The sequence below is a fragment of the Chiloscyllium plagiosum genome, unplaced genomic scaffold (genome assembly GCF_037043375.1).
Source record: "Chiloscyllium plagiosum isolate Xiang-an unplaced genomic scaffold, Cpla_swu_hap1 HiC_scaffold_13, whole genome shotgun sequence".
Taxonomy (NCBI): domain Eukaryota; kingdom Metazoa; phylum Chordata; class Chondrichthyes; order Orectolobiformes; family Hemiscylliidae; genus Chiloscyllium; species Chiloscyllium plagiosum.
The window spans coordinates 29235600-29261194 of NW_028270151.1; the positions used below are offsets into that span (position 1 = coordinate 29235600).

The 25595-nt window shown below is 43.2% G+C and overlaps 2 protein-coding genes across 2 annotated transcripts; both read left to right on the forward strand.

Moving 5' to 3' along the window:
* The first annotated feature begins 11072 nt into the window (after positions 1-11072).
* Positions 11073-12627, forward strand: LOC148148285 (somatostatin-1-like). The gene is made up of 2 exons (XM_087993229.1): positions 11073-11242; positions 12182-12627. The coding sequence occupies exons 1-2, from the start codon at positions 11099-11101 to the stop codon at positions 12386-12388; spliced, it is 351 nt and encodes a 116-aa protein (XP_087849355.1). The 5' UTR covers positions 11073-11098; the 3' UTR covers positions 12389-12627.
* Positions 12628-22300: 9673 nt separating this feature from the next.
* LOC148148286 (somatostatin-1A-like) lies at positions 22301-24698 on the forward strand. Its single transcript, XM_087993231.1, has 2 exons — positions 22301-22459; positions 24353-24698. Exons 1-2 carry the CDS (start codon positions 22344-22346, stop codon positions 24555-24557), a joined length of 321 nt encoding a protein of 106 aa, XP_087849357.1. The 5' UTR covers positions 22301-22343; the 3' UTR covers positions 24558-24698.
* Positions 24699-25595: the final 897 nt, after the last annotated feature.

Here is a 25595-nt window from a genome sequence, read left to right on the forward strand (position 1 = left end):
GTGGAAGACTGAGGGGTGACCTTATAGAGGTTTATAAAATCATAAAGGTGGGGGAGGGGAGGGAGAACAGAATTAGAGGGCATAAGTTTAGGGCAAGAGGGGGAAAATTTAAAAGGGGCAAAAGGTTCATCTTTTTTACACAGAGGCTGATACGTGCATGGAATGAGCTGCCAGAAGAAGTGTAGAGTCGAGAGTGTGGTGCTGGAAAAGCACAGTAGGTCAGGCAGCATCTGAGGAGCAGGGGAATCAATGTTCTGGGCATAAGCCCTTCATCAGGAATGAGGTTTGTGGGCCAGGGGCAGAGTGATAACTGGGAGGGGGTGGGGTTGGGGTGCAAGTATTTGAGAATGCAATAGGTAGATGAAGGTGAGGGAGAAAGTGATAGGTTGGGGGTGTGGAGTGGATAGATGATGGACAGATCAGGAGGGTGGTGCTAAATTGGAGGCTTGGGACTGCGATAATGTGAAGGAAGAGGAAATGAGGAAGCTGTTGAAATCCACATTTAACCGTGTGGTTCCAGAGTCCCAAGGCAAAATATGAGGCATTCTTCCTCCAGGCATTGGATGGTATCAGTTTGGCAGTGGAGGAGACCCAGGACCTGCATGTCCTTGATGGAGTGGCAGGGGAGTTGTTCAGCAACAGGGTAGTGTGGTTGGTTGGTGCAGGTGTCCCTGAGATGTTCTCTGAAATGATCCACAAGAAGGCGTCCTGTCTCCCTGATGTAGAGGAGACCACATCTGGTGCAGCAGGTATAGTCTATGACATTGGTAGACATGCTCAATCACCTGATGAAGGAGCATCGCTCCGAAAGCTAGTGTGCTTCCTATTAAACCTGTTGGACTATAATCTGGTGTCGTGTGATTTTTGACATTGGTAGCGGTACAGATAAATTTCTGTTGAATGTGGAATGATCCTTTGGGGCCCTCACTTTCTCCTACAGGAAGTGTCGGTGGCTGGTACAATTACAACTTTTAAAAGGCATCTGGATGTGTATATGAATAGGAATGGTTTAGAGGGATATTGGGCAAGTGCTGGCAAATGGGACTACATTAAGTTAGGATATCCGGTGGGTAAGGGCGAATTGGACCGTAGGGTCTGTTTCCGTGCAGTATATGACTAAGACTTGACTGAATTGGCTGCATTCATCGTAATGGACCTGTCCCAATATCCCAATACCGAAGCAACTGCCAAATTGCGATAAGGTAAGCACATTGAGAGTCCCTGCAGCCGCCCCCCAACGTGAGCTCAAAACTAGGACAAAGTTAAAAATCACACAACACCATGTTACAGCACTAGGTTCAAAATAAACCTGTTGGACTAAAACATGGTGCTTTGTGATTTTTAACATTGTCCACCCAAGTCCAACACCGGCACCTCCACATCAACAACCAACTGATGAAGACGCAACGCTCCGACAGCTTGTGATTCTAAATAAACCTGTTGGACTATAACCTGGGTGTTGTGTGATGTTTAGCGTTTAAAAGGAGCTGCAGCAGCCAGGAGCGAGTCGGCGTGGAACTGTCCGCTGAGCTAGTGCTGAAACGCCGCCAATGACAAACGCTGTCAAGCTGCAACTCCCACTTCCTTTCTTCCTTTGCGAGGTGCCTCTCTTTATGCAGTGATGTGGTGCAGCCCAGTTCTCATCTTTGTCTCCATCGCCTGGCAGTGCTGAGGGCGGGCGCCGCTCCCATAGCCGACAGGTATCGCGAATTCCTGCAGACATCCATGGCTGCTGCAGGGCATCGGAGTAAAGCGGTAAGAGCCCAGCCAAGGTCACAGTCCAACCAAGGGAAACCCTATTTAATAAAGCGGGTAATATGGCCATACAGGGGAGGTTAGTTATTGCTGAACCTAACCTAATTAGGAAGACGTAATGCTCATCAAATGATAACATGGACGTGTGAGTTATATTTGAGCTCCACAGATCTCTCGGGTATAGGAATGACTCCGAGCCCGTTTGATTTGACCGAGAAAGATCACTGGCAGCATTGGTTGAAAGAGATATACATTTAAATGATATTAACCGTACAGTTTAGATATTCTGTTTATTAGCTCCAAGCCCCAGATTAATCAGAATTGCGGGAAAGAAAAGCAAGCTCGGATTCTCTCCTATTTCTCCGATCCTCGACAAAGCCCAAGCACCACCATACCATCTCATCTAGGGTTTCCTCCTTCTTTCCAAATAATAGAATCCCTCCAGTGTGGAAAGAGGTCATTCGGCCCATCGACTCCGCACCGACTCTCCGAACGACATCCCATCAAGACCCAGCTCTGAAAGCCGCCCCTGTGACCCTTACATTTCCCATGGCTGCTCCACCTAACCCGCGTACACCTGGAATACTGGAAAATTAGCATGGTATTTCCGTGACGGGAACATCTTCGGACCGTGGGAGACGGGGAGAATGCGCACACTTGACGCAGACGGTCCCCTGAAGGTGGAATCAGACTCGATCCCTGGCTCTGTGAGGCAGCAATGCTAGCCACTGAGCAACTGTGGATCCGTTCAGCGAAGGGAGCTGCACGATGTATTTGCTACGTTGTGATTTTATTATCGATTGGGAGGTTCACGTCCTGTTGGAGTGAAGTAGGAAATGAGGATAATTTCACCCAGTGGGACACAGGGTCTGATCAGACAGTTTGAGTTGCAGAATTGTGCAGTAGCAGTCCAGTCCTCATTGTGACTAGATAGGATTGCTCTGATTACCGAGGTTCTTTCTCATTCAAAATAAAATTTCTGTTTGAAACTTTGCTCGCGTTTTGTGTTTTGGGAGCTGTGGGCAAAATACTCCACGGGCAGAAACAAATCAAACTTTCGAAAACTCCAGTCGTTCTGGGAAGGTGCATTGCGTGGAATTAAGCTCCCATCGGGAATTTGAAGAATCTGAACACAAGTAGGTGAGAATTGCTTTGGGCCGCATGTCCGGAAGGGGGTTCCATCGCAGGTCTTCGTGCGCACTGTGATTGTTACAAGCTACGCAGAACGAGACCCATCCACAATGCAGGCATCGATACCCAACCGCCTCAATTAAATAAGGAAAGCTATCACACACTGTGTAACTACCGTTCCAGTAAAAATAACAATTGGTTTTGCCAAGTGAGACCATGCCCAGCCCTGTCCCACGAGCAGCACAGACCCATCCGGGACAATGCGAGATGTTGAAGGTAGGAACCTCGTCTTCGGGAATCCACAACTTTACATTCCTGAGTCCAGGAAATTTCGCATCAAACAATAACTCACCCCATACTTTAACCAACAAATCAGTGTTTAATCTGTTGTGCAGAGACAGGAAGAAGCTTTAAGGGAAGCGGGGGAATAGAACGTATTCTGATTCCTACACCACTGCGAGGAGGGACAGCCACGCACACCTTCAGAAGGCAAAGCATTCTGTTTCGCAATCCTTCATGATGCATGGTGTGTACAGACTAATTGTCAATGATACACTGTGAACCACAATGTGTAACCTCGTGATCGAGCATACCTCTCAGTCTTCCACAATAATCCATCCAGGAGACAACCTGGTTCAGTCGGCTGTGGCGGAATTGTGAGAATGCAATCGGCCATAGGTTTTTATACAAGTTATTTCCATCCCGATTTGGAGATATATTGTAGTCCCTCCACTGTTGTTAAACCAAACTCCAGGAACTTCCTGCCAACGGCACTGTGAGTGCCCTAACCTCCCAGGAGCGGCTGCAAATGAAAATGGCCGCTCACCACAGCTTCTCCTGAATAATTAGGGATGGATTATAAATGTTGGGCCGGCTAGTGACACCCACGTCCCATCACTGAATAACAGTAAAATATACCTGGGAATAGCAGCAATCTCACTTCGAAAAGAGACAAAAATTATTCATGCTATAACATTGAGATATTTATCAGAGCAAAACATTTGGGAAGCCAAATTATTCGAGCAAAGCGCTATTGTCCTATTATATGCATTAAAGTGCATAAGGAGGGAGTAAATGGATTTGAATGAAATGACACAAAAATCACCATTCACAAACCACGATGAGTGTTAGAGAGAACGCTGAAAGTTTGCAAAATCTTTATCAAGAGATCAGCGTCAGGATATGTTACTGAGACTCTCCGAGGTTCCAGCAGGTGAATAAACCCTGGACAACGATCAATCTTAAATGTATTGCTGCTGTTTCCTCAATTCTGCTGTGTGTTCTAACCTCAATTCCCGACCTTTCTCTCGAACTATTAATTCTTTACACACATTTTCCCAATCTGATCTAACGGAGAGAAGAATGCAAATTGTTATCGACTGAGCAACCAATAGGGGGTGGAATTTCACTCGGAATTCACCATTCGTAACAGTTATCATTCCAAGTGAAGAGTATCCTTTGTTTTGATGAACAACATCCAATTGGTAAATATAAGTAAATGCATTCAACAGAAAATACACATTTCCTATGCTACCTGTCACCTTGTGAATTAATAAATGGGGAGCGCTTCGCTCAGTGACAAACAAACTCACAAATTTATGACATTGGATGCGAAATGCATTCTTTTTCACAATAATTCAGATTCAAACTGTGCAAAATAAACCTTTTGCTACTCTGGGGATCTCCTTCCCCCCCCCCCCCACCCCCCCACCCCCACCCGCCCCCCCCCCCCCCCCCACCCCCGCCATCCACCCCCAAGATCATAAGAAATAGGAGCAGGAGTGTGCCATTTGGCATTTTGAGCCTGTTCTGCCATTCACTAAGATGGTGGTCGATTTTTAAAAAAACTGCCGAGCTGGCTGAGTTCGTCTCCATTCAATGCTAATTCATATCTGATTGGATATGCATGATTCATAAATCAACGAATCCCCTACATCGCCCACCCCATTTCCCAGCTAAGAAATGATGCTCTCCCAACTTTAATGTTTGGAATGTGGTCGTCTACTCGCGATAAATTGCATTGTTCCAATATTTAACCATTGTTTTCAGTGTGCCTGCTTGTGTGACTCAATAACTTGCACTTTGACTGATAACGCCAAAGATTGTCAGTTCAAACTTGATCTTAGAGGCTTCAGAAGAATACCAAGGTTGCTGTTTGGATCCAAACACATTTGGGAAAATGGCTGGAATTCATTTCCCCTGAGCTCGTTACCAAATTAAACAGTGGTGTTAAAATCTACCATGACAAAATCACTCTTTGGTATATTGAAATAAACCTGACAATTGGATTCAAACTTCTTTCATCCAAAGCAAAAGGCTTTAGATGGCTTATTTAATATCTCCTCATCGTCAAACTCTCATGGCCAACTTCATATTCCAAGTCACCTATCTGTTACAGCTAGCAGCTTTTTAGCAGTTGCATTATAGAGAGCGGGGCAATGAGAAATTACTGAGGTGGACTCTGGGAGAGGTCAACTAATTCACTACAACTGATTAGGAATTGTTGAGGACCCAGTGCTCAACAAGAGGAACAGCATTCAACAGAAAGTGGTAGTAGATGCAACTGAGGAGGTTTCTGGGAGACGTCGGCTCACTCATCAAATGTAGGAAGGAGATCATGGAGGATCTGCTGGTCTCAGGAGGAAAAGCATCCAATAGAATCGAAGAGTGAGCAGCAACAAAGGAGAACTCACAGAGAAGTCAGCTGTCCCAGCACAAACGAGAAGGGAAGCGCAGAAAACCTGGGTGAAAAGAACCATGTTAATAATGATGGCAGGGACTCTGGGAATGCCTGTGATATGGTTAGACTGAAGTTTTGGTTCTACAAGCCATCTAGACCAATCACATCTGTGAGAAGTGCCAGAAGGCAGCAGTTCTTGAATAACATGTGGCTGGTTTGGAGCAGCAACTTTCCTTCCTGAACTATGTCGAAGAAGGGGTGTGGTCACTCCACATCATGAATAGACAGGCAATGATGACTGCAGAGAAGGCACGTGTGTGAGTGACAACTCATTGAAAAAAAAGAGACAGCAGGTCTACGAAATCCAGGACTCCTTGGAGCAGTCTATCAGGTGAGAAATTTTAGGTGCCTATTTAATGAGAAACATGACTGACTCAGGCCTTGAGGGAGATTAGAAAGATGTTAGGCCGTGGGTGACTCAATATGTGAGGAACAGATCATGAATCCCATATGGTCATTTGTCTCATGCATGCAAAGATTTGGGGTGCAACGGTTCTACTGGTTAAACTTCTGGAAAGGGAGTATGAACAATCAGAGGCTGTGGTTCATGTGAGAACCAACACCATAGGGTGACAAAGATTGGATGAATTGCAGGATCAGGTTCAGGAGTTAGGGAGTAAGTTGAAATGTAGGACCTCTGGAGTAGTAATCTCAAAAATATTATCTGTGCCACGCACTTCACCATTTAGTAAATGCTAGATCAGGGAGGTAAATTGAATGTTTGAGGAATGGTGTAGAATGGAGGGGCTTAGAATTATGGGGCATTGGGATCACTTTGGAAAAGGAGAGAGCTGTCAGAAACAATGGGCTTCACTTGAACAGAAATGCAAACCAATCTGCTGGCTGAGAGAGTAAATTATGTACGTATTGGGGTGGGTTTAAATGTGTAAGGCAAAGAGGTTGATTGACTGCTGGGCCTAATTTCAGCAGTATGAGAAAAAGGTAAAAGAGAGGAGGTGGATAATGGGGAAAAGGAAGTGAGGGAAGACTTGATTGTTGACAAAGAACAAAGAAATGGTCACTTTCCAAAGGGCAAGAAGAAGATAAAGGCAGATATAAATAGCATATATGTAAATGCCCATAATATACTGAACAAAAGTTGGGAACTGGAAGAAGGGGAATGTGACTGAAAAGACTGGATATTTTATATCCTGGGTTATAAGTTTTTGCGTAAAAATCAGGTGATGAAAAAGGGAAGACGTATAGCAAACTTGGTCAAAGATAATATCATTAGCCTTGAATGAGATGCAGTTCCTGAATTTGAATCTATGGCAGGAGATGAGAAACAGAAAGGGAGTAGTGACCTTGATGATTATTTATTATAGACCTCCAAATAGTGGAGAGGAAATAGAAGAGAACATTTGTTAGGCATATTAAGGAAATTTGCAGTTCAAGCAGGGTTGTGATAGTTGGTGATTTCAATTATCCGAGGGTGGATGTGGAAAAAGGTAGAGAGTGGGGGATGGAAGGGAAGAAATTCCTGCAACATGTGGAGAAAAACGTCCAGTACATTTCCAGTTGCACCAGAGAGGGACGTGTACTGGATCATGTCCAAGGGAATGAGATAGGCCAAGTAGTGAATATCAGAGAGGCGGAACATTTGGGAAACAGCAATGATAATATGATAATGTTTAATATTAAATTGGAAAAGGATAAACAAAACATCAGTCAAGGGTTAAGTTTCAAGACTGGAAAAGAGCTGATTTTGGTGATTAGAAGTTGACTGTTGCAGGTTCAATTGAAGCAAGAGGAATAGGGAAGTATTAAATGAGAGCTTTACTTCTGTCCTTACCTAATTAGAAAATGGTGACAATTGCTTAGGTGAAAATATGGAACAGATAAAGAAGAGGAGCTAAAATAAAAGACTGGCAGCACACCAGATAGAGAAGTCACCAGATACAGATTGAATTCTGAGAGATGTAGGTGAGCAAATTGCAGAGCCATTGACAGACATTTTCCAGGCCTTTCTGAATGTAGGATTAGTCCCAGCAGACTGCAGGATTGCCTATGTGACACAGCTGTTTTGGAAAGGGCCAAAGGAAAACTCAGGAAACTATAGATCTTTCAGCTTGACATCAATCATGGTAAAAATGATGGAAGCTATAATACAAAATAAGGTAAATAAACATAGACTTAGAGAAAATTGTGAAGCCGAGATGGTCAATATGATTTTGTCAAGGGTTCATCTTCGCTGACAAATTTATTTGAGTTTTTTGACAAGGTGGCACAGAATGTGCATGAGGGTAGTGCTGTGGATGATCTATATTTGGACTTTCAGGAAGCATTTGATACAGTGCCACATAGTTAGTAAATTAGAACTGTTTAGAATTGATGGATCCTTGGCAGCATGGATTAAAAGTTGGTAGGGATAGATTGCATTTCTCCAATTGGAGATGAGATGAATGTGGTGTTCCTCAGGGATCAATGTTGGGATTCATTTTTTAAATTTATGTACATGATTTGGAGTTGGGTATTGAGGGCAAAAATCATTAAATTTGCAGAAGATACTTATGGAGAAGAGTGAATTGTGAGGACAATGCTGAGTAACTTCAAAGGAATATTGACAAGTTGGTCAAATGGACAGATATTTGGCAGATGAACTTCAATCGAGAGAAATATGTGGCAATGCATTTGAATAGAAGAAATACTGAGAACTAATGCAGTGTAAGTGGTAGAACTTGAGGGGTGTATAGCAGCAGGGCGACTTCAGGGTTTGTATACATAATTATCTAAAAGTCACCAGGAAAGTTGAAACAGCTTTTAAGAAGGCTTATAGAATCCTTAGGCTTATAAATAGAGGTGTAGAGTTGAAATGCAAGGAAGTGAAGTCAAATTTCTACAAATAATCGTTCACACCACGTTTGGAGTATTGTTTGCAGTTCTGGGCATGTTATTTAAGGAAGAATGTTAGAGCCCTGCATAGAATGAAAACGAGATTTACTAGAACAATATCAGATTTCAGCGATTTTAGATACAAGGAAATATTTCAGAAATTGGGCATATTCTCCTTGGAGTAGTGAAGATTAAGAAGTGGCCTTATTGGGGTGTGCGAAGTTCTGAACGTTTTGACAGGGGAGAGAAGGATATTCTGTTTACACTAGCTGTTAAGTCAGTAAGTAGGGGGTCACAATTTCAAGATGGTCAACAAGAGAACTAGGAGTGAGATGAGGAGAAACGCCTTTACTCAGACAGCTATTATAATTTGGAATGCAATGCCTGGGAGGGTGGATTCTATAGGAGATCTCAGAAGAAAAAGTGATATATATTTGAAAGTGATGGTTTGGAGGGTTAAGAAGAGAGAGTTGGAGAATGGAACTAGCTGGGTAGCTTTTTCAGTACCGGTACAGGCACGATGGATCGAATGACTTCCTGCTGTACTTAAAATCCTATGATTGTATGATTCTATTCTACGCTGATTAAAATCCTTATCACTCTCCCAGTGCACTGCAGGTACATGGATTTCAAGTAACATAATTTCCAGTCGTTCGGACTGTTCGTGAATAAGGCATTCAAAGACAGGCACGGGATCGATCTCTGATCTTCCTGATGCCTGGTGAGTATTCATTATCCTGCATCATTCCATTTCATTTCTACTGCCGGGTTGCATAGTAAAATCTAGAAATTAAGATAATCTCAGTAAATTGCATTTCCTTCCAAACCTTTCCAATCATTACAGAATTCATCCAAAACTCAAACTGCAGATGCTGGGAATGTGAAATAAAATCAGGACATACTCGAAATAATCAGGAAGTCAGGCAGTATCTGTGGAGACAGAGCACTTGCCATTTGTTGCTCGATAAGGTTTTCGTGGAAGACTTAAATGCAGCTTAGATAGAACTCAAACATTGTTGGTTCTTAGTTCTGAAATTATAAAATGAAAATCCAAAAGATGAATGAAATTTGACCGAGCATCGAGACAGACAGAGGATTGAACAGACTGCGACAGAAGCAGACAGAGATCGAGACAGACTGGGAGACAGGCAGAGAGATGGAGTCGCAGGCAGAGTGACAGAGACAGACAGAAAATGCCACTCTTTTTAATCGTCTGAATTGTTTGTTTCCTTGATTTGAATTCTCCGAGAAACCTTTAGCCGTTAATCTGCTTGACTTGAAAATAAGCAGGTATTTCCCTGAAAAATGGCATATTTAATACTCAGTCCTAGTATTGTCTGCTGTTCAGTGTACTTCCGTTCGCGCAGAGATTCGGACATTTGATATCGTTTGAAGCGATCAGGGATGACGATAACATTCAAATTATGAAGAGTTGCTGGTTGCAAATTTCAACTAACCATTAATTCAGTGTAAAAACAAAGTTAAACCTAACGTCCACTGGGTTTGGTGCTAGTTTTGGGTAAAGAAGTATCAGAACGGGATTGTTAAAGCACACATAAAACACGGAGATAAAACCACAAAATACCACACAATTATTTGGAAACTAGCGCACCTCTCTCCACGAAACAATCCTTTACTGTACCGCATGTCCTCTCTGCCTTCATGATCTCACGCAATCCGATGCAGCAACAAATGCTTAAGATTCTGGTCAGAGAATGTGTTTGATAAGAATCTTCGTGTTTGAGAAATGTGCTCACTTTTCCGAATGGGCACATGGTCTCTCCCGCCTTTGGACAAGATCGAATTATCAGTGGAAACCACACCGCCCAGAAACTCATTTCAGACACCCCCCCCCCCCCCCACCCCTCACAAACATTTAAAGGACTGGTCAAATTAAATTCATCCTCGCATCTAGAAAAAGACCCGCAATAAGAACACGGTGACCAAAAATAGAAATTGCTGTCAAAAACTCAGCAGTCTTGCAGCATCTGTGGAGAGAAAGGATAGTGAACGTTTCGGTTCCAATGACCGTTCTTCAGAATCATGTTTCTGATCTCTAGCATCCGCAGTTCTTTGTTTTGTTAAGTGATAATAACGCCGTGATTGGAAGCGGAGATACAGGGTGGGTTTTCTACTCAAAGAACCATCCATGTACCATGACACCAAAAAGTCCGAGGTCCCTCAAGGGTGTCGCAGGATGAAAATGTCAACAGCGGAACTCAAATCATGAAGTTCCCGGAAAATTGAACAATTCAAGACTTGACTGAATTGACTGCATTCATTCGTGATGGACATGGCCCAACATCCAATCATAGGACCAACTGCCAGAACGCGATAAGGTGTCCACATTGAGAGTCCTTGGCCATTATCTCAATCTTCGTCAGTTTGGTAATTATTTGGTTGGATGATGTGATTGGGTTGTGCGTAAAAGCGAGTAAATCTCTTGGGAGCCGTCCTCCTGACGTGTGCTCAGGTTGGGAGAGCGCCTTTAAAAAGAGCTGCAGCATCCAGGAGTCAGTCGGAGTGGAGCTGTCCACTGTGCTAGTGCTGAAACTCCGCTAACTTTCAAACGTTGTAAACGCTTGAACCTCTTACTTCTTTTCTTCCTTCTCTTTGCGAGGTGCCCCGCTTTGTGCAGTGATGTGGTGCAGCCGAGTTCAGTGCGCCCTCGTCCTCCTCTCCATCACCCTGGCAGTGCTGAGTGTGGGTGCTGCTCCCACAGCCGACAGGTATCGCGAACTCCTTCAGACATCCATGGCTGCTGCAGGGCCCCGGAGTAAAGCGGTAAGAGCCCAGCCAAGGGAAACCCCTGTGTAATAAAGTGGATAATATGGTCAAGCTGTTTAACTTAAATAGAGACGAATAAGGGGAGTGAATGATTGATGAATCTAACCTGGTTAGACAGATCTAATGCCCATCAAATGATAATAAGGATGCGTGCGTTCCACAGATCTCTCGGGTTTATAAACCGCTCTGAGCGTTCTTGTTTCGACCGAGAGAGATTACCGCGCTGCCCAGGTCCACGGAGATAGTTCTCTCCCTCTATCCAGTTGATCTCGCCACTCTGATCAGACTGGAAACAAACGGCGTGTAACTTTCTGCAGTTTTCAGGAACCTGCCCTCTCCATCTTCGATCCAGATTCATTCCCTCGGATTGAATTGATAATTCTCTGACCAACCTCCAATCGCTCATCTAAATTGAATCAAACCAGCAGCAAAGTTACCTTGGTTGATAGAAATTTTGATGTAAGCGATGTTAACCTTGCAGGTTTAGATGCTCTGTTTATTAACGGAAAGCACAGAGCATCGATGCACCAGAATTGCGGGAAAGATAAACGCGCTGTGTTTCTTTCTTCTTTCTTCACTGTATCTGCCTCTCAATAAATCCTAAGCACTTACGATACCGTCTCATCCGGGGCTTCCTCTCTTTTTCCAGAGACCGGCCCACCATGATTAACTCAGCTCCTGAAGCATCCACACGGGATACGAAGGGAGCAGCACAATGTATTTGTTGCATTGTGATTTAGTTGTCGATTGGGGGTTTCACTACCCGTTGGAGTCCAGGAATGGGAAATGAGGATAATGTCACGCAGTGGCACACAGGGACTGATGGGTTGTTGTAAACACTCGCCAAGCTACACTTTCAAATCCAGCAACTGGCACTTTCAACAGCGCCAACTGAGAGAATTTCTCTGCCCTAATTATTCCCTTTTCTTAATGTAGGAGCAGATCAAATACAATCTTGTCCAACTGCTCTCGGAGCGGGCAAACGCCGAGAACGAAGCCTTGGAAGCGGAGGATTTGCCGGGGATGGCGAAACAGGTTGAGGCACGGGTTCATTTGGAGCGATCCGCCAACGCCACTTCGCCCCAGAGGGAACGGCAGGCGGACTGCAAAAACTTCTTCTGGAAAACCTACGCAGCCTGTTAACTCGCTGACACTCCAGAACAAGCCGCGGGCTACTGCTTCATCTCAATCACACACGGTCAGATGTGGCAGCACCAGAACTGTAAATTAAATAATGTAATCGATGATTTGATTTGATTTATGTGACAGAAGAGTTTTAGCTTTTGTCCAGTAGCAGACCAGTCCTCATTGTGACTAGGTAGGGTTTCTCTGATTAATGTGGCTCTTTCTCATTGAAATAAAATTTTCTGTTTGAAAGTGGACTACTTTGTTCGTGTTTTGTGTGGTGGGAGTTGTGGGCAAACTATCTGAACGAGAGGAAACAAATCAAGTTATCCCAAACCCCAGTCGTCCGGGGAAGGCACACAGCGCGGAATTAAACTTCCACAGTTAGAACAATGCCACCAGCAGCTGGTGGGAATCGCTTTGAGTCTCATGCCCGGAATCTGGTTTGGGTTAAATTGCCCCGTGTCCAAGCGGCAATGACAGTCAGCCTTCTCTATATGAGGGGGATTCTGTTCCAGGTCTTCGTGTATTTTCTTATAAACTACATGGGACCAGACCTGCAGGGCAGGCATCAGGACCGAACCACCTCAATGAAACCAACAACCTACTTGTGGTGGTGGTGAAGGTTGGGTTGGGGAGGGGGGGTGGTTGGGGGGGGGGGGGGGGGGGGAGAAGCACACATTCTTTAAGAACGAAAGGCGTTTTCTCTAACAATCCTCCATGGTGCATGACAGAGGCATGGCAAGTATCTACAATCTGACGCTAGATCACCACTGACAATGATACACTGTCGGCCATTAATGTCAGAAGAATTGTAAATCACCACAAGGTTTATCTTCGTGCTCGAGCACACTTCCCAGTCTTCCACAATCATTTAACCAGGAGACAAAATGGCTCAGTCGGATCTGGAAGAATTGTGGGAATGCCATCACCCTCACGTTCCTCTCCAAGTTACTCACCATTCTGACTTGGAGACATAAAATCTCAACGTGGCAGTAGAAAGCATTTAAATTCAATGAATCAATTAAATATTTGAAGAAAGTCCCTGTAATGATGACTTTGAAACTAAAACCTGTCATGTTTATTTATACCCTCTTTAATGGTTAAGTCTCAACTGTTATCTGAAATGGTCGAGCAAGCCAATCAGCTCAGAGAGTCATACAGCACGGAAACAGGCCCTTCAGTCCGGCCAGTCCATGTTCCCAAGCTAAATTCGTGCATTTGGACCATATCCCTCCAAAGATTTCTTATTCATGTACTTATCGAAATGTCTTTTAAACATTGTAACTGTATCCGCATTCAGCACTTCCTCTCGAAGTTCATTCCACACACAAACCACTCTCTGTGTAAAGTAATTGCCCCTCTTGTATTTTTTTAATTTTTCTCCTTTCCCCTTTAAAATGTGTTCCCTAGTCTTGAAATCTCCCACCCTAGGGAGAAAGCATCTGCCATTCCCCTTATCTATATCCCTCACTCCTCAATCTTCAACGCTCCAATGAAAAAAAAACTTTTGGGCAATTAAGGGACATGTAACAAATGCTGACCTTGCCAGTAATGCCAGTAATTCAGTAAAGACGAATTTTCACATTTCAATTTCTGACAAACTTTACTCGTTTCCTTGTAGGACCTTCTGAAGGACACAATGATCCAGCTTTTACATGTGGTAGCGGATGCAGACAAGGATGTTGTGGAAGTGGATGATTCTAAAGTTGAGATTCCACCAGATAACGAGATTCCAATGAAATTCCAACATCGTCAACTGGGAACAAGAATGCGGAAAAACGGCAAGAATTTCTTCTGGAAGAGCTATGCTTTATGCTAACACATTGTACTCCATTGTATGCACTGAGCCCTCTCCACTCTATCTCACTTACCTATACCCTGCCACACTGCTCTTAACCGCACTATACCGCAGTGACTCCATCCCACTGCACACTACTATGCTGCACTATACAACATTATAAACACTGTATCACATTGTATCCCTCTATACCACATTGTTACACACTGTAGACCATTGTACTCCACTGTAAAGTACAGAGTTTTTCACACTATACTTCTCTGTACTACTGTGTATTCCAATGGGCTCATCCCATTGATACCATTGTAATCCGACAATATTTGCAATTAATCTGCAATACAACTGAAGCTTTACTTTCATCTATTAATTTAGCACATCCTTTACTTTATGTACTTTTTGTACAACTGTACTGAAAGTCATTGAGTAACTCTTTAAGCATGATGCAATAAAATCATTTCAAATTTGAAGATCATGCCACAGCTTCTGTCTAATTTACATGCTTTCATATATTTCTAACAACCTGGTGAAATTTATCATCTTGAGAATCCAGAGATTGTGGCCTTACCGAGAATTTAGTTATAGGCACACTAAGATGACAATTCTGAGGGGATATTGCATTGTCATGGGTATAATCTTTCTGACAGTCTGACTATTCGGGTAAGCATGGAAATGTCACAGCACCAGTTGAAGATGACAAGAGAATTAATGGTAGAGCCTGAGAAATGTTGTTGAACACAGGGACCATGGGTGCAGGTTCATAGCTCCTTGAAAGGGACATCACATGTAGACATGGTGATTAAGAATGTGTTTGGCATATTTGACTTCATTGGTCAGAGAACTGAGTATAGGAATCAGAATATCATCTTGCAGCTTTACAAGACATTAGTGAGGCTACCTTGGAATACTGCATTCAATTCTAGTCTCATTGCTAGGAAGGATGTTGCTAAACTAGAAAGAGTACAGAGAAAATTTACAAGGATGTTGCTAGGACTGGAGAATTTAAGTAATAAGAAGAGGCTGGATAGGCTGGGATTCTTTTTCCTGGAGCATTGGAAGCTGAGGGGTGACCTTATAGAGGTTTGTAAGATCATGACATTCATAGATAAGTTGAAATGCCAAGGTCATTATCCAAGGGGAGGGGAATCCAAAACTAGAGGGCATAAGATTAAGGTGAGATGGGAAAGATGTAAAAGAGACCTAAGGGGCATTTTTTTTCCCACAGAGGGCGGTGCATGTATGAAATGAGTTGTCAGAGAAAATAGTAGAGGTGAGTACAATTAAACAATTTAAAAGGCATCTGGATGGGTACGTGAATGGGAAGAGCTGAGAGCGACATGGGCCAAATATTGGCAAATGGGACGGCTTAAGTTTGGAAGATCCTGGTCAGCATGGTCAAGTTGTATCAAAGGGTCTGTTGCTGTGCTCTATGACTCTATGACTCTATGTTTATCATATTCTTGAAAACCATATCTAAAAGCAATTACACTAGGCATTGATCAATTTGCTGTTTGTGTGGTCTTGTCTTGTCACAACTGGCTGCTGCATTATAACAGTTTGAACTTCAAAGACCTAAAGATTCACCTGTCCTCAACTTGTCAGGTACTAACTTACAAACATATGAAATAGGAACAGAAAGGCATCGTTCGACTGTTGAGCCATCTGCACTGTTAAATAACATCATGGCTGATCTGTTTGTGTTTTGAATTTCACATTCCCAACTCTTCCCAACAAACCTTGATTACTGTGCATTATTTCTGGATACCCCCAGTAATTATCCCATCTCCTTCTGTCATTCATCTTGTTTCACACAAAACCAAAAACTCACATTCAAAACAATAAAACCATATACAGATCTAACTAATGAATTCTGAAATGTGCGCCTGAAATAAATGCCTCAGTGAAATCTTGATTTAATGAATGCCAAATCAACAATGTGAAGCTCATTCTGCACACTTCATACTAAAGCAAAACAAAATGGATGCTGAAACTCTTGGATAAGGGCAAAACTGTTGGCAAAACACAATCCATAAGATAGGGCCTGCTAAGAAAGAAACAGAGTTAACATTTAATCTGAAAATTGACTCTATTTTTCTCCTTGGGTATTCCTGAGCTGCTAAGTTTTTCCAAAATCTTATGTAGTGAGTCAAGAAAAAAAAATGCTTGTGCATTGACAGACACCTTTGTATTCTCTCTGGCCACAGGTAAGGTCAGAGAGGACTGGAGATTATCCAATGTTGGACCAATGTTTAAAAGTAGCAGAGGTAATCCTGGAAATTACAGGGCTGTGAGTGGTGGAGAGATTATTGGAAAATATCCTCACTACAATATCTATATGCTTTTAGAAGCAAATTGACTTATTAGCAATAGCATGGTTTTGTGTGGGGGAGATTGTGCTTTACTAAGTTGATCGAGGTTTTTTGAGGAGGCGATGAAGATAATTGATGAGGGAAAGGTGGTTTACATTGTCTGCATGGACTTTGGTAAAGCCTTTGACAAGGTCCCTCATGGCAGATAGCACAAAAGATGAAGTCACATGGTATCTTGGTGAGCTGGCACGATGGATACAGAACTGGCTCAGTCATCGGAGACAGAGGGTAGTGGTGAAAGAATACTTTTCAGAATGGAGGGCTATGACTAGTGGTGTTCCACAGGGATCAGTGCTGGGAGTCTGCTGTTAGTGATCTACATAAATGATTTGGAGGAAAATGTAGCTGGTCTGATTAGTAGGTTTGCAGATGATACAAAGATTGGTGGAGTTGCATATAGTAAGGAGAACTGTCAGAAGATACAGCAGGATACAGATCAATGGAAGGCATGGGCACAAAAAGGGCAAATGAAGTTTAAGTCAGACAAATGTGAGGTGATGTATTTTAGAAGGTCAAGTACAGATGGAAATTACACAGCCAATGGCAGAACTCTTAGGAGTATTAATATGCAGAGATTGCACAGATCACAGTGCAGGTAGTTAAAGTATTAAAAAAATGCCTAAGGCATGGTTGCCTTCATTGGAAGAGGCACTGACTATAAGGATAGGTGAGTTATGCTGCAGCTTTATTGAACCTTAGTTCGGTCACACTTGGAATATTGCATACAGTTCTGGTCCTCTCACTACTAGAAGAATATGGATGGTTTGGAGATGATACAGAAAAGTTGTACCAGGATGTTGCCTGATATGGGGGATTTTAGCTATGAAGAAAGGTTGGATAGACTGGATTTGTTTTCACTGCAATGCAGGAGATTGAGCGGTGACCTAATAGAAGTTCATAAGATTGTGAATGGCATGATGAGAGTGGAAAGTATAAGGTTTTTTCCCAGGGTGGAGGGGTCAATAAACAGGTTAAATGTACAAGGGGGGATGTTTAAAAAAGATGTGTGAGGCAAGTTTTTCACGCAATGAGTGCTGAGTGCCGAGAACATGTTGCCAGAGGAGGTGGTGGAAGCAGACACAATAGTAACATTCAAGAAGCACCTGGACACATACATGAATAGGAAGGAAATAGATGGATAAGGATCCTGTAAGTGACGCCCGTTTTAGTATAGAAGGGCAAAATATGGCAGCATAGACTTGGAGAGCTGAAGGGCCTGCTCCTGTGTTGTATTGTTCTTTGTTCAAAGATGAGGTAATGGGGAAAGGACATAGGAAAGTATTCGGTCATATCCTGCACCTTTCTACCACCAGAGCTATTTTTGCAGCAGCAGACATGATATCAAATTAAACATCTGCCCAAAGACCAACTCAACAATTGGTCAATTAAGGGGTGTGGAAGGGGGAGGGGTTTGGAAAGGATTCTGTGGGGCGAGATGATCCAATTAAATCTGGCAGTCTTAACATCAGGATCTGGGATTAGGCGCCAGCTATGCATAACTCATCTGATCATCATCACAGGTGCTGCCATCAATGCATCCTCATGCACTAGGAATACAGGCACAAATAGCCATCCTAAGTGGAGTGTGGCTGGACGACCAACCCTCTGATTTGACCAGCCATTCGTTTCCTTTCTTTATTCATTCACAGAATGAAGGCATCACTAGCTAGGCGACATTTATTGTCCATCCCTAATTGCCCAGAGGGCAGTTAAGAGTCAACCACATTGCCATGGATCTGGAGTCACATGTAGGTCTGACTAGATAAGGATGGTAGATTTCACTCCCTAAAGGACAATAATGAATCCAACAATCAACAACAGTTTCATGGTCGTCACTGGACTCATACTTCCAGATTTGTTTACAATTGCATGGTGGGATTCAAACCCAGCTCCATAGAACATTAACTGGATCTCTGGATTAATACAACTTGGCTAGCACATTCCATCAGCTCTTCAGGTCAGGCCATTGTCTGTAGTAGAGACATGCATTCTAACATAGCTGCTTAACTGGTTATTTTTTACATGAGGAGATCCCATTGCCCATGGCACAGAGGTCACCCCAATAAATGTAATTCCTCACATCAATCAATGTTAAAATTTATTTGCCCATATGTCAATTTTCTCCAGCACAGTGTTGAAATTCCGTGTCCTATACCACCCCACCTTACATTGCTATGATTCTGAGTATCACAACCTCCTTCATTGTACAGTAACCTTAGATCTTATAACTGCCCTCATTGTCTGCAATCCTGGGTCTTATACCCTCTCTCACTGTGATGTTACCCTGGCACTTATGCACCATTCCCCTCACTTTGCTGCAACTCTGGATCTTATAACCACATTCATTAACTGCTTCCCTGGCTCTTATAACCCCCTTTACTGTGCTACAACCCTGGGTGTATTATCCTTACACACTATGCTATCACCCTGGGTCTTATACCCACCTCCCCTCACTGTGCTGGAGCCCTGGACTTAGTATCCTCTCTCATTAATGTATCTAATACCCACCCTCATTGTACTATAAGCTATGTCTTATATCCTCCCTCACTGTGCTATAACCCTGGGTCCTATCTTCCACTTCACTGTTCTGTATCCCTAAGTCCTGTATCTCTCCTTCAAGGAAAGTAAATCTGCCATCATGGTAGTATAGGTCTTTAAAAACAAATGAACGTTTGCAAAGGACAGGCCTGTTGAATGACAATTTTGTGTCAGTCTTTGCAGTAAAGAGGGTAATAAATCTAACATTCCAGAGAACTTAATAATACATCACAGGACTCTTGGCATTACTCAGATCCACTTACAACATGCTTCTACCCTTCAATGCTGCACTTTATAGAACATAGAACATTACAGCGCAGTACAGGCCCTTCCGCCCTCGATGTTGTGCCAACCTGTGAAACCAGGTGGGATATTGTGCGCAGTTTGGGCACAGCATTATAAGAAAGATGTGATTGCATTGGAGGGATATTGCAGAAGTGATTTACAAGAATGGCTGCATGGATGAGGATTCAGTTTAGAGTTATCAGGATGAACTGAAGAATGTTGGGACTGTTCTCTTTTGGAGAAGGCTGAGAGAAGATATGATCGAGGCTTTCAAAATCATGAGCTGAATTGATAAAGTAGATGAGGCGAAGCATTTCCTGCAGATATGAGGATCCAGAAGCAAAGGGCACAGATTTTAAGTGATTTGTTAAAGGAGTAAATGTGATGTGAGAGAAAAAAAGAGAACTTTTAACATAGGGAATGGAAAGCACTGTCTGAAAGTGTGGTGGAAGCATTTAAGAGAGTGACAGGGTTAGGTTTAGTGTGTTTTTTTGGATATAAATAATACGCTTGCAGGTAACGAGGTTCATTTGAAGAACTGGTGTAGACACATGGGGTGAATTGACTCTTTCTATGCTGTACCATCTCTGTGATTCGGTGATTCCAATGTCCCTTCTCCAAAGAAAACAGCTTTAACTTCACGTCAGAAATGACATTGCTCATTCATGGAACCATTATGAAGATTTGTGACTGCGCTCTCTCCAACACCTTCCCATTCTTCCAGAGCTTCCAACTGGGATTGCAATAATGTCACCTCTAAGTTCAACATCATCTCCTTCCTCTTGTACATTGTGCCTGTATTAGTAGTGACAAGATTACTGGATGCATAATGAAGCATTCTCTTAATCTGACCAGCCTTCTTCAATGATTTATGCATCCATGTCCCAGGTGCCCCTGCTCCTGCACCTCCTTTAGAGATACACCGATTGTTTTATACTGTCTCTCAGGATTCATCCTACCAAAATGAATCATTTCACATTTTATTACATTAAATTTGCTCTGCAACATGTCTGTCAATTTCACCAAACTTTATATGTCCTTTTTAAACTTTGACAGGTCTTTCACACAGTTCACAATGCTTCCAAATTGCACGTCATCAGTAAATTTTGAAATTGGCTGCTGTACAGAAAGATGTACATCATTAATATAGGTCAGGAAAACCAATGGTAATGAAACTGATCCATTCTGCCCCACTGTGTTAGTATCACCTGTTTGAAGGTGTCACTCTCTTGGTCCACTCTTCAACAGACGAGGTTAATGTTGTATCCTGACTGTGTTCCACACCATTTCAATGTCAAGGTTGAGGAAAATCCCAGCTGCATCCAAGCCACAAGACTCCAACAGAGACGCCTCATTGTCGACCATTCTAAAATATTGTTCATTTAATGAATAAGTGATTCATTTTGATGGTTCCTTTCCCTTTGAGAAGGTTCCAATTGACCAGAGGCCCTTTTCAGGACCAACAGTTCAGTAATCTCCTGGGTTACTAGCACTGCACATTAACAGAGACAAGACTTTCTGTCTTGCTTTGTGTTAATTAATAAACGAGAAGAGGTAAAGTCGAGCTCCCTGGCACCACTATCCATACACACAGGCCAGAATCCATTCCAACCACACCAGATTAATGTGGATTTCACCAGTTTCCTCATTCCACCCTCCCCCACTACCACCTTATCCCAGTTTCAACCTTCCAACTCGGCACCGCCCTTTTGGCCTGCCTTAACTGCCCATCTTCCTTCGCGCCTATCTGCTCCACCCTTCTCTCAGAGCTATTATCTTCACACCCACCTTCACCTACCTATGGCATTCTACCTTCCCCCTCCAGCCCCACCCCCTCTCATTTACCTCTCAGCTTCCTTGGGCCATCCCTCATTCCTGACAAAGAGTTTATGCTCCAAACGTCGATTTTCTTGCTCCTCTCATGCTTTCTCACCTTCGACCAAGCATGCAGGCTGAGAGGCTTCCTCTCAAAACACACCGGCCTGTAAATAACAATTACTGCTGCCTTAATGTATTCATTCATCAGCACTCACTACCCAAACCTTTTCCACAACCTATTCCTTCCCATTGAAAAAAATATCTGCACAAATATCCCGGAAATCCTCTTTAACTCTCAAATTTCACTCCAGGGACAATGGTTGGAAGTAACGTTATGCCAGTGGTTTGGTCTTTTGTGAACAAATTAATCAAAGACAAGCACAAAATAAGTCTCGGAACCTGCTGGCAAAATAATCATTTTTCTATTCCTGATGAAGGGCTTTTGCCCGAAACGTCGATTTTCTTGCTCCTCGGATGCTGCCTGACCTGCTGTGCTTTTCCAGCACCACTCTAACCTAGACTCTGGTTTCCATCATTTGCAGTCCTTGTTTTTACCAAAATAATTATTGTCCGGTTTCATTTCATTTCATTTCTGCTGCCAGGTTGCTCACAGTCATTCCCACGCAGCACAGAAATCCTGTGAAAATCAAACTGCGGATGCCGGCAACGCGAGATAAGCATAACCTACACATTTCCTGTGGTTGTTCGTGGACAATATGGGCAATTTCGCATGGCCAATCCACCTAACCTGCACATTTTCGGACTGCGATGGAAATTAGAGCACCCGGAGGAAACCTAAGCAGATATGGGGAGAAACACGGTGCAAGATCTACATAAACAGTTGCCTAAGGGTGGCGTCTAACTCGGTTGCCTGGTGCTGGGAGGCAGCAGTGCCGACCCGCCCACAAGCAACGCCCATATCGCGAAAGGGTGTCCACAGTGAGAGTCCCTGCTTACGCTTAAATGCTCATAAATCTCTTAGGAGCCGTCATCCTTAAATGTGCTAAGGTTGAAGGAGCGCCTTAAAAAGGAGGTGCTCTCTCCATAAGTCAGTAGGAGCGGAGCTGTCCATTGCGCTAGTGCTGAAACTCCGCCAACTTTCAAACGCTGTCAAGTTGCACCTCTGCCTTCCTTCTCTTTGCGAGGTGCCCCGCTTTGTGCAGTGATGTGGTGCAGCCGAGTTCAGTGCGCCCTCGTCCTTCTCTTCATCGCCCTGGCAGTGCTGAGGGCGGGTGCTGCTCCCACAGCCGACAGGTATCGCGAACTCCTTCAGACATCCATGGCTGCTGCAGGGCCCCGGAGTAAAGCGGTGAGAACCCAGCCAAGGGAAACCACCCTGTAATAAAGCGTAAAGAAGATGTAATGCTCATCAAATGATAACGTGGATGAATGACTTGCATGTGAGTTCCCTCGGATACTAAAGTGGCTCTGAGTGCGCTTGATCTGACCGGGAGAGATGGCCATGTTCAGCGAGACAGTCCGCTCCCTCTCCCCTGTTGTTATCGTCACTCCCGTCAGACTGCAAACACACGGTTTGTAAGTTTCCGTAGTTTCTCTGTGCCCGCCCTCCCCATCTTCAGCCCAAACTCATTCCCTTGGTTTGAATTGATAATTGTTTTAGGAACCTCCAATTGCTCATCTGAAATGACGCAAACCGAGCAGCAAAGTCTCCTTTGGTTGGAAGAGATTTTGGTGTAAATTACAATGACCTGCGGACGTTGCAGTTTTGCAACAAAACCAGAAATTGTTGGCCAAACTCAGCAGGGATAGAAGCAGAGTTAATGTTTCGAAACCAGCAACTCTTTATCAAAACTGTTCCTCCAGCAATTTCTGTTGCTGTAACTGATGTTAACCTCTCAGGTTTAGATATTCGATTTACGGGAAGCTCAAAGACCAGGTTAATCAGAACTGCAGGCAAGAAAAGCGGTATCTGGCTCTTTTTTAAGGGATTCCTCCTTCATTCCAAAGTGCACTTTACCATGAGTAAGTCAGCTACTGAAGTATCCACACGGGATATGAAGGGAGCTGTACAATGTATTTGTTGTATTGTGATTTAATTGTTTATTGGGAATTTCATGTCCTGTTGGGGTCCAGATATAGGAAATGAGAGTATGTTCACCCAGTGGCACTCAGGGACTGATGGTTTGACACTGTTATACACATTCACCCAGCTACGCTTTCAAATCCAGCATCTGGCGTTTTCATCAGCACCAACTGAGAGAATTTTCCTGCCCTAAATATCCCCCTTTTTTTTAATGTAGGAGCTGATGAAATACAATCTCATCCAATTGCCCTCAGATCTGGCAAACACTGAGAATGAAGCTTCAGGTGGCGTGGATATGCCGGAGAAGCGGAGCAACCACAGGAAACTACCAGTCACACCCAGACCGAACGACGTTTTCTTTTAGAAATCACGTTTTGTGTTGTGGGAGCTGGTGGCAAAATGAGGGCTCAGTCGGATCTGGAAGAATTGTGGGAATGCCATCACCCTCACTTTCCTCTCCAAGTTACTCACCATTCTGACTTGGAGACATAAAATCTCAACGTGGCAGTAGAAAGCATTTAAATTCAATGAATCAATTAAATATTTGAAGAAAGTCCCTGTAATGATGACTTTGAAACTAAAACCTGTCATGTTTATTTATACCCTCTTTAATGGTTAAGTCTTAACTGTTATCTGAAATGGCCTAGCCAGCCAATCAGCTCAGAGAGTCATACAGCACGGAAACAGGCCCTTCAGTCCGGCCAGTCCATGTTCCCAAGCTAAATTCGTGCATTTGGACAATATCCCTCCAAAGATTTCTTATTCGTGTACTTATCGAAATGTCTTTTAAACATTGTAACTGTATCCGCATTCAGCACTTCTTCTCGAAGTTCATTCCACACACAAACCACTCTCTGTGTAAAGTAATTGCCCCTCTTGTATTTTTTTAATTTTTCTCCTTTCCCCTTTAAAATGTGTTCCCTAGTCTTGAAATCCCCCACCCTAGGGAGAAAGCATCTGCCATTCACCTTATCTATATCCCTCACTCCTCAATCTTCCACACTCCAGTGAAAAAAAAAGCTTTTGGGCAATTAAGGGACATGTAACAAATGCTGACCTTGCCAGTAATGCCAGTAATTCAGTAATGACGAATTTTCACATTTCAATTTCTGACAAACGTTACTTATTTCCTTGTACGACATTCTGAAGGATACAATGATCCAGCTTTTACATGTGGTAGCGGATGCAGACAAGGATGTTGTGGAAGTGGATGATTCTAAAGTTGAGATTCCACCAGATAACAAGATTCCAATGAAATTCCAACATCGTCAACTGGGAACAAGAATGCGGAAAAACGACAAGAATTTCTTCTGGAAGAGCTATGCTTTATGCTAACACATTGTACTCCATTGTATGCACTGAGCCCTCTCCACTCTATCTCACTTACCTATACCCTGCCACACTGCTCTTAACCGCACTATACCGCAGTGACTCCATCCCACTGCACACTACTATGCTGCACTATACAACATTATAAACACTGTATCACATTGTATCCCTCTGTATCACATTGTTACACACTGTAGACCATTGTACTCCACTGTAAAGTACAGAGTTTTTCACACTATACTTCTCTGTACTACTGTGTATTCCAATGGGCTCATCCCATTGATACCATTGTAATCCGACAATAGTTGCAATTAATCTGCAATACAACTGAAGCTTTACTTTCATCTATTAATTTAGCACATCCTTTACTTTTTGTACACCCAGACCGAACGACGTTTTCTTTTAGAAATCACCTTTTGTGTTGTGGGAGCTGGTGGCAAAATACTTGAATGGGCAGAACCAAATCAGGTTTTCGCAAACCCCAGTCATTTTATGAAGACACACTGCATCCAGTTAAGTTCCCAAAGTTGGAACAATGTGAGCATCAGCTGGTGGGAGTCACTTTGAGTCTCATGCATGTAGATGAGGAAGGACACCACTTCGACTGGGACAACACATCTATCCTAGGACAAGCCAAACAGAGACATGCATGAGAATTTCTAGAAGCATGGCATTCCAACTGAAACTCTATCAACAAACACATTGACTTGGATCCCATTTACCACCCCTGAAAAAAAGAACAAGAAATGACATCACCGCAGGAAATGAAGTCACCACAGGAAATGGCATCACCAACCCAAGGAAACCTAAACACATAAATGGAAAGCGGGCCATGCTACCAGTGCTTCATCCAGAGGCCCACCGATGATGTTACCTAGCATGGTGATGAAATGTCTGAAAATGAACCTTCCAGCTCAGTGAGCAAACCTACATCCAGAACCTCAACCTGAGCTACAAATCTTCTCAAAACTCATTAAGGCACAGTTTTTGTTTTGGTTAAATGCTTTCACATATTTCTAACTACCTGGTGAAATTCTCATCCTG